Source organism: Oncorhynchus mykiss, chromosome 16, assembly GCF_057628025.1.
Source record: "Oncorhynchus mykiss isolate SJ-2025 chromosome 16, ASM5762802v1, whole genome shotgun sequence".
Classification (NCBI taxonomy): domain Eukaryota; kingdom Metazoa; phylum Chordata; class Actinopteri; order Salmoniformes; family Salmonidae; genus Oncorhynchus; species Oncorhynchus mykiss.
In genome coordinates this window covers 36,290,232-36,299,633 of record NC_143037.1, presented here as the reverse complement: position 1 = coordinate 36,299,633, position 9,402 = coordinate 36,290,232, and the positions used below count along the sequence as shown (strand labels likewise).

General features: G+C 41.3%; 1 protein-coding gene across 4 annotated transcripts; it reads right to left on the bottom strand.

Moving 5' to 3' along the window:
* Positions 1 to 886: 886 nt before the first annotated feature.
* On the bottom strand, positions 887 to 9,307 carry LOC110491854 (PTB domain-containing engulfment adapter protein 1). Of its 4 annotated transcripts, none has more exons than XM_021565663.3 (9): positions 9,168 to 9,307; positions 8,935 to 9,026; positions 8,709 to 8,780; positions 6,783 to 6,881; positions 6,428 to 6,565; positions 6,207 to 6,314; positions 5,579 to 5,638; positions 1,155 to 1,269; positions 887 to 1,054 (listed from the first exon to the last, which is right to left on the bottom strand). In XM_021565663.3, the coding sequence occupies exons 2-9, from the start codon at positions 8,980 to 8,982 to the stop codon at positions 984 to 986; spliced, it is 711 nt and encodes a 236-aa protein (XP_021421338.3). In that variant the 5' UTR covers positions 8,983 to 9,026; positions 9,168 to 9,307; the 3' UTR covers positions 887 to 983. The 4 variants fall into 4 exon arrangements, with proteins under 4 accessions (XP_021421338.3, XP_090058711.1, XP_021421340.3 ...); XM_090202585.1 differs by having other exon boundaries at positions 9,114 to 9,175; XM_021565665.3 differs by lacking the exon at positions 1,155 to 1,269.
* Positions 9,308 to 9,402: the final 95 nt, after the last annotated feature.

Genomic DNA, 9,402 nt, shown 5'->3' with positions numbered 1-9,402 from the left:
CAGAATTGCATTGGGAGGCATACTTATTTGAACTGTACAGCATAACCTATGGATTGTGAGCTATGCAGTGTGGTATCAGACTAGTGACACCCACAGAACAAAACTCTGATTATGGGTAAAAACATTGTCCGACTTATACCTACATGAATTTGAGAAAAATCAACTGATCAAAGATCATGGAGTTTTTACTGCAGTCAACTGCAAGTTTCTGCAGTCTCTCTTCAGCAACTTCATCCTGCATTGCGGGAAGCTCTATTGTCACACAATCATTAGGGTGTTTTTGTTTGACCTACCCGAACGTGACCAAAGACACGACTGAAAGAGGAATCAACTTTGCACAATACATGTATAAGGTGGATATGTTCAAATTCATGTGATGTGAGGCGCTCTCTCACCGATTGATTGTACAATGTACACACATATATTTTCAGTTTGTGAATGTGTGATGTGGGGGGGTTTGAGACGTTCATTTCGACATTATAAAGAACACATTTAATAAACAATGACAACACTGTGATGTTGCACTGAGTCTTGCTGTTGAAACCACATTAGTGTACGACTTTCGCTTGTCGCAGATGCACCTCCCCAACTTCACTCCTTGACTTTCGTCTATAGTCGGTTGCTTTCACCTTACCACAAACAATTGTGTTGCGCTCTGGATTCATTCCAATGGGCGCTTGAAACAGTTCTTAAAGATACATTTCCTGAGGAAAATGTGCCAGCTTGCAATTATTTTTTCTTTATATTGTTAGAGGTTTGAGACGTTTCAGTTTTGCACATGCCTGCATAACAAAAATAATGTAATCTATATCCATTGACTAAATGTACAGAGAAACTACATGTCCTTGGAATATAAAAGCATACTAAAGAAAGACTCGAACATATCTAGCTGTTCATTCATTGTTTTATTCAGACATTATAGTTAAGTTAGAGTCATGTATCATCAACATGCATTACAGTATATTTGACATGGCCACGCCTCTTCAAACATCTGTCATGTTCAGTTCCTGTGTTCTCAGTAGAGGCGCTGTGTCATCACTGCAGTGAAACGTTACTGGAAATGATGAAAAATACATCATTGTTATTATTAGATTTGAAACAGAATTCAGTTTGGGTGTGATGACAGCATTGCTGCTATAAGTAAAAGTACTCACTTTTGTGAGGATACATGTCTAAGTGTGAGAGTTTCTGTGCTTCTGTTTGCTTTTTTTGGGACCTTCTGAGGTCAATTTGATGTCTGTTTGTGGTTCTAGCAGCCCTGTCTGTCCCCTGTGATAAAAAGCACAGAGAGCAGAGTTGGCATGGCATAGGATACTTCTTCTCTATCATGCCATGTTACACACAGGGTTGGGGAGTTAGTTACATGTAGCTGATTACAAAAATAATAATAACTGTAATACATTACCAGCAAAAATATTGTAATCCGATTACTTTTAAATTCAGAAGGGATGTTTGTGAAAAAAATCTTTATGACATTGAAATCAGCATAAAAAAATAAACAAGTTTAAGTTTGTTCCGCCTGAGTGAGCGTTTGATGGATCACGGGAAAAGAGCAGGAATAGGCTTTTGTAGGCTACAGTTCAAGCTACTCCAATGTGGTGCGAATGCTGTTGGCATCCAAAGATTAGCCTATACATCCAACCTGAATAACTGCTTGGAAGTAAGGACGACAGCAGTGGTGTACTCTGCAAGCGACAAGGATATCACTTGATATTTACACACAAGTGTACAAAACACTTACTCTTTCCATGACAGACTGACCAGGTGAATCCAGGTGAAAGCTATGATCCCTTATTGATGTCACTTGTTAAATCCACTTCAATCAGTGTAGATGAAGGGTGAGGAAACAGGTTAAAGAAGTTTTTGTGTATGTGTACCATTCAGAGGATGAATGGGCAAGACAAAATATTTAAGTGCCTTTGAATGGGGTATGGTAGTAGGTGTCAGGTGCACCGGTTTGTGTCAACAACTGCAACACTGCTGGGTTTTTCACACTGAACAGTTTCCTGTGTATCAAGAATGGTCCAGAACCCAAAGGACATCCAGCCAACTTGACACAACTGTGGGAAGCATTGGAGTCAACATGGGGCCAGCATCCCTGTGGAATGCTTTCAACAGCTTGGAAAATTCCAGAAAATGATGTCATGGCTTTAGAAGCTTCTGATAGGCTAATTAACATAATTTGAGGCAATTAGAGATGTACCTGTGGATGTATTTCAAGGCATACCTTCAAACTCAGTGCCTCTGCTTGACATCATGGGAAAATCTAAATAAATCAGCCAAGACCTCTGAAAAAAATTGTAGACCTCCACAAGTCTGGTTCATCCTTGGGAGCAATTTTCAAATGCCTGAAGGTACCACGTTCATCTGTACAAACAATAGTACACAAGTATAAACACCATGGAGACATGCAGTCGCCATACCACTAAGGAAGGAGACGCGTTCTGTCTCCTAGAGATGAACGTACCTTGGTGCGAAAAGTGCAAATCAATCCCAGAACAACAGCAAAGGACCTTGTGAAGATGCTGGAAGAAACAGAACCAAAAGTATCTATATCCACAGTAAAAAGAGTCCTATATCGACATAACCTGAAAGGCCGCTCAGGAAAGAAGAAGCCTCTGCTCCAAAACCGCCATAAAAAAGCCAGACTACGGTTTGCAACTGCACATGGGGACAAAGATCGTACTTTTTGGAGAAATGTCCTCTGGTCTGATGAAACAGAAATATAAATGTTTGGCCATAATGACCATCGTTATGTTTGGAGAAAGAAGGGGGAGCTTGCTAGCGGAATACCACCATCCCAACCGTGAAGCATGGGGGTGGCAGCATCTTGTTGTGGGGGTGCTTTGCTGCAGGAGGACTGGTGCACTTGACAAAATAGATGGCATCAAGAGGTTGAAAAATTATGTGGATATATTGAAGCAACATCTCAAGACATCAGCCAGGAAGTTATAGCTTGGTCTCAAAAAGCTTGGTATCAAATGGGTCTTCCAAATGGACAATGACACCAAGCATACTTCCAAAGTTGTGGCAAAATGGTTTAAGGACAACAAAGTCAAGGTATTGGAGTGGCCATCACAAAGCCCTGACCTCAATCCCATAGAAAATTTGTGGGCAGAACTGAAAAAGCGTGTGCGAGCAAGGAGGCCTACAAACCCGACTCAGTTACACCAGCTCTGTCAGGAGGAATGGGCCAAAATTCACCCAACTTATTGTGGGAAGCTTGTGGAAGGCTACCCGAAACATTTGACCCAAGTTAAACAAAGGCAATGCTACCAAATACTAATTGACTGAATGCAAACTTCTGACCCACTGGAATGTGATGAAAGGAATAAAAGCTGAAATAAATCCTTCTCTCTATTATTATTCTGACATTACACATTCTTAAAATAAAGTGGGGATCCTAACTGACATAAAACAGGGAATTTTTACTAGGATTAAATGTCAGGAATTGTGAAAAATTGAGTTTAAATGTATTTGGCTAAGGTGTATGTAAACTTACGACTTCAACTGTATGATTAGACATATGCTCAAACTCTGGCATTTTTGATAGAGCTAAACAGCTATTGCTGTGAAAGTAGGGATGCTGAGGGTGCTGTAGCATCTCCTGATAAATCAATTACGTTATAGCCTAAAATTGATGAAATAGTTTCCCCCCCTCATCAATCTACACACAATACCCCATAATGACTAAGCAAAAACAGTTTAGAACATTTTGAAAAGTATAAAAAAACAACTTAAGAATTAAAAACTGAAATATCTAATTTACATAATTATTCAGACCCTTTACTCAGTACTTTGTTGAAGTACCTTTGGCAGTGATTACAGCCTCGAGTCTTCTTGGGTATTACACTACAAGCTTGGCACACATGTATTTGGGGAGTTTGTCCCATTCTTCTCTGCAGATCCTCTCAAGCTCTGTCAGGTTGGATGGGGAGTGTCGCTGCACAGCTATTTTCAGGTCTCTCCAGAGATGTTCGATCAAGTTCTAGTCAGGGCTCTGGCTGGGCCACTCAAGGACATTCAGAGACTTGTCCCGAATCTACTCCTGCATTTTCTTGGCTTTGTGCTTAGGGTCATTGTCCTGTTGGATGGTGAACCTTCTTGGTCCTGAGTGCTCTGGAACAGGGTTTCATCAAGGATCTCTGTACTTTGCGCCGTTAATCTTTACCTCGATCCTTACTAGTCTCCCGGTATCTGCCGCTGAAAAACATTCCCATAGCATGATGCTGCCACCACCATGCTTCAGAGTAGGGTTGGTGCCAGGTTATTGTTCACCATTGGGTTCTTGTTCACATCCCTGACCAAGGCCCTTCTCCCCTGTTTGCTCAGTTTGGCCCGGCGGCCAGATCTTGGTGGTTCTAAACTTCTTCCAGTTAAGAATGATGGAGGTCACTGTGTTCTTGGGAACCTTCAATGCTGCAGCCATTTTTTGGTAACCTTCCCCAGATCTGTGCCTCGGAGCTCTACGGACAATTCCTTCGACCTCCTGGCTTGGGTTTTGCTCTGTCAACTGTGTGCTTTTCCAAATCCTGTCCAATCAATTGAATTTCACGGGTGGACTCCAATCAAGTTGTGGAAACAGCTCAAGGATGATCAATGGAAACAGGATGCGCCTGAGCTCAATTTCAAGTCTCATAGCAAAGGGTCTGAATACTTATGTACATAAGGTATTTCTTTTTTTTTGGCGAAACAATTTAAAAACCTGTTTTTGCTTTGTCATAATGACATAGTGTGTATATTGACGAGTAAAAAAATATTTGAATCCATTTTAGAATAAGGCTGTAACGTAACAAAATATGTAAAAGTCAAGTGGTCTGAATACTTTCCAAATGCACTGTATATTATATATTTATTTTTTGGGAGAAAGCAGAGAAAAACCCAACCCAAAACATCTTCCTGTGGCCATGTAAACAGCTGCAAATTTTCAAGATATCAGTGTCACCAACAAAAATGTAAACAATAGGCCTTTAGCAAATGTGGCATATGGCATTCATTTTTTCACACGCAAATAGCACTTTCGATAGTGCTCAAAGCATACCATTCAATGAGAGCAGCATTTCTTTTTCAAATCAAAACAATGAGCCCAATCAGTCCTCCATGACAAAAACATACATAAACAATACAGTAGGCTAAGAAGTCCTTCGCTTTTGGGTTATGCTCAGGTAAAACAATTTGATTCATCGATATTTCAAAGTCCTACTTGAAGATCAGGGGGTATTTAATTAATTGGAATGAGTGGAAATCTGACAGACGTTGGTTTCTCATGCAAATATATAACCTAATCGTATTATTATTTGTATTGAAATCGAAATCTATGGGCTAGAAGCCTACATAACCTATAAAGTAAAATGCAACATAATTGTTGTGTTCTTATATTGCCTCTTAAGGGGAACGTAATCAGATTACTTTACTGAGTTTGGGTAATCCAGAAATGACGTTGCTGGTTACAATTTTGGTCAGGTAACTAGTAAAGGATTACATTTAGAAAGTGACCTAGCGAACCCTGGTTACACAGACCTCATTTACAAAAAACAATGGAAGGTGTGTGTGTGGGGGCTACTGTTTCCTCACTCACATCTCCTGATGCACTGAGTCTCATCCTCAGCTCGGCATTCTCCCTCTGCAGGAGTTTATTCTAAAAGAAAAAGGGCAGAAAAGTAGTTAGAAATATTCAATTGTGAATTACACCGTACAATGCAAAACACAAGAACCCATAAACAGTCGACACAACCACAAAACAGTTTTTAACCAACTACAGTGCATTTGGAAAGTATTCAGACCCCTTGACTTTTTCCACATTTTGTTAAGTTACAGCCTTATTCTAAAATAGATTTTCACATTTTTTTTTAACTCATCAATGTACACACAACACCCCATAATGACAAAGCCAAAACAGGATTTTAGAAATTTTGCAAATGTATAAAAAATAAAAATACCTTATTTACATAAGTATTCAGACCCTCTGCTATGAGACTAGAAATTGAGCTCAGGTGCATCCTGTTTCCATTGATCATCCTTGAGATGTTTCTACAACATTACTGAAGTCCACCTGTAGTAAATTCAATTGATTGGACATGATTTGGAAAGACACACACCTGTCGATAAGGTCCCACAGTTGCCAGTGCATGTCAGAGCAAAAACCAAGCAAAAAGTGAAGGGGTCTGAATACTTTCCAAACACACTGTAAATCCCTTTAATCCAACCTTGTGCCTCAGTGCCTCCACAATCAGATCCCGTCCGCCTCCTCTGAGGCTTTCCTCTCTCTTTGTGGCCCGAAATGCATCTCCGATAATGGACACCAGCAGATGAGACTGAGGAGAGGAGCAAGAAAATAGAGAAGGTAGAGATTGGCAACTTAAAACCCTTAGATGTGTTTTTAGTGATGTACCCTAAAATCAAGATTGCATGATTGCACTGTACTCACAAATTTCTTGCTCTGGAAGAGATAACAGTGGTACATGTCTGCAGCTGGGTGTTTGGCCACAAAGCCAAAGACTTTGGGTGTGGTCGAGATGACTGCACAGAAGGACACGGAGGAGAGGGGGCATGTGTACAGCATGAACTGGAAAAGACAAGAGGGAAGTGAGAATAAATGATAATAAGAGAAAGAACGATTATTGGATGAGGAAGGAGAGGAGTGTGCAGGTGCATTGCACAACAGTAAAGAAACCTATAAACATGTGAGGGGCCCATTTATTTCTGTTAACCTTTTTAGACTTCGTCATACTGAAGCAGTTCCCTCCCACATCTTCCGTTGGAGTTGGACCTTAGGCTCTCACCTTGGTTTTGTGCTCCAAAATGTCAATCCCGCTCATGGACAAAAACAAAGACACCTTGTTATTCTTCTGCACCTTTGCTGATGACTCTTTGTCAGGCATCTAATGGAGGGCAAAGGACAGGGACGTGAGCGACCAATAATTTCGAATATTTCAATCAATATGATCTTTAAAACAAAAACTGTTCATTGAACCCATGTTGGTTACAAATGCTGATATGATTGAAATGTGTTTTATGTGCCTTGAAAATGTTGCATCTACCTACAAAACCAATCAATCACACTTTGTAGTCATACTTCAAGGGCACACCTCGTCTACGTTCAGTAGTCAAACATTCTTGAAACTTGTAAACTCAGCAAAAAAATAAACGTCCTCTCACTGTCAACTGCATTTATTTTCAGCAAACTTAACATGTGTAAATATTTGCATGAATATAAGATTCAACAACTGAGACATAAACTGAACAAGTTCCACAGACATGTGACTAACAGAAATTTAATAATGTGTCCCTCAACAAAGGGGGGGTCAAAATCAAAAGTAACAGTCAGTATCTGGTGTGGCCACCAGCTGCATTAAGTACTGCAGTGCATCTCCTCCTCAAGGACTGCACCAGATTTGCCAGTTCTTGCTGTGAGATGTTACCCCACTCTTCCACCAAGGCACCTGCAAGACATTTCTGGGGGGGAATGGCCCTAGCCCTCACCCTCCGATCCAACAGATCCCAGACGTGATCCGGGCTCTTCGCTGGCCATGGCAGAACACTGACTTTCCTGTCTTGCAGGAAATCACACCACAGAACGAGTAGTATGACTGGTGGCATTGTCATGCTGGAGGGTCATGTCAGGATGAGCCCGTCTTCCCTATAACGCACAGCGTTGAGATTGCCAAGACAACCAGCTCAGTCCGATGATGCTGTGACACACCGCCCCAGACCATGACGGACCCTCCACCTCCAAATCGATCCCGCTCCAGAGTACAGGCCTCGATATCACGCTCATTCCTTCGACAATAAACGCGACTCTGACCATCACCCTTGGTGAGACAAAACCGCAACTCGTCAACGAAGAGCACTTTTTGCCAGTCCTGTCTGCTCCAGCGACCGTGGGTTTGTGCCCATAGGTGACGTTGTTGCCGGTGATGTCTGGTGAGGACCTGCCTTACAACAGGCCTACAAGCCCTCAGTCTAGCCTCTCTCAGCCTATTGCGAACAGTCTGAGCACTGATGGAGGGATTGTGCATTCCTGGTGTAACTCGGGCAGTTGTTGTTGCCATACTGTACCTGTCCCGCAGGTGTGATGTTCGGATGTACCGATCCTGTGCAGGTGTTGTTACACGTGGTCTGCCACTGCGAGGACGATCAACTGTCCGTCCTGTCTCCCTGTTGCGCTGTCTTAGGCGTCTCACATCTACAGTCCTAATGCCTCCTTGCAGCATGCCTAAGGCATGTTCACACAGATGAGCAGGGACCCTGGGCATCTTTCTTTTGGTGTTTTTTTAGTCAGTAGAAAGGCCTCTTTAGTGTCCTAAGTTTTCATAATTGTGACCTTAGTTTACAGACGGTAGGCAATTATCTTAACGAATGTTCCACAGGTGCATGTTAATTATTTGTTCATGGTTCATTGAACAAGAATGGGAAACAGTGTTTAAAACCTTTACAATGAAGAGCTGTGAAGTTATTTGGATTTTTACAAATGATCTTTGACAGGTTCCTGAAAAAGGGATGTTTCTTTTTTTTGCTGAGTTTATATAGAAATGCTACATATAGAGCCAAAGTGATTCCTTATTCTACATGTCAGAAAGAAATATGCTACGTAGAACAATCATGCCTATCTGAACATGCCAAAACATTGAGTCCTGCTGAACGCACCCCTTGTCAACTGTCTAATATTCGGCAGAGAAATGGTTGGGACAGCTGTTATGGATATTTACCTTCAGGCTCTGAATGGCCTCATTCAGGACCTGCATGCCCTCAGAACGGACCACCTCAACACGCCCCAGAAACTTATGAAGACCAAGAGAGCGTCACAGAGGGCAATAACATTCACAAAATCAAATTGTCACCCCAAGCCATAACAATATGGTCCCTAATGTATTATATTAGGAAATATATTGATTAACATGACACTATTCATGCCGTCTTGAAGTCTCCACTTACTTTAACTGCGAAAGAGATCTCATTATCATCGTCAGAGATATCACTCATCTTTACACTCAAAAAATGAATCCGGCTATGACAGGGATCTGCTCCTGGAAAAACAAATGATTCAAGTATAGCATTTCAGGATATTACACCACTAAATCAACTGGTTCTCATGATGCCTGGGTGTAAATTACTTGTGTAAGGCCCCTTAACTCAATTTCAAAACGGTGGTAAATTTGTGGTCTTACCTTTTTTCAGTAACTATCCACACGATTGTAGTTATAGGACCTCAGGTGGTGAGCTTGCTTTGGGTGTAAAGTCTAGTGGGGTTAATGACTAACCAAATTTAAATTCTTCCTTATTGCTCTTCAGCTGATATCCTTCAGTTCAGAGTCAGATGCCATCTGATAGCAATATCTGTATCAATCGCAAACTATTGCAGTCACTGACATCTCATATCATTGGGAAAAATACACTAGGAAA

What these genes read in the sequence shown, in the direction of transcription:
- LOC110491854 (XM_021565663.3), bottom strand. Translation starts at nt 8,982, where the DNA reads ATGAGTGATATCTCTGACGATGATAATGAGATCTCTTTCGCAGTTAAA. An exon ending in TTTTGGAGCACAAAACCAAG is followed by an intron (nt 6,566 to 6,782) that starts GTGAGAGCCTAA and finishes TGTCTTTTCCAG; the next exon opens with TTCATGCTGTACACATGCCC. An exon ending in TCTTCCAGAGCAAGAAATTT is followed by an intron (nt 6,315 to 6,427) that starts GTGAGTACAGTG and finishes TCCTCTCCTCAG; the next exon opens with TCTCATCTGCTGGTGTCCAT.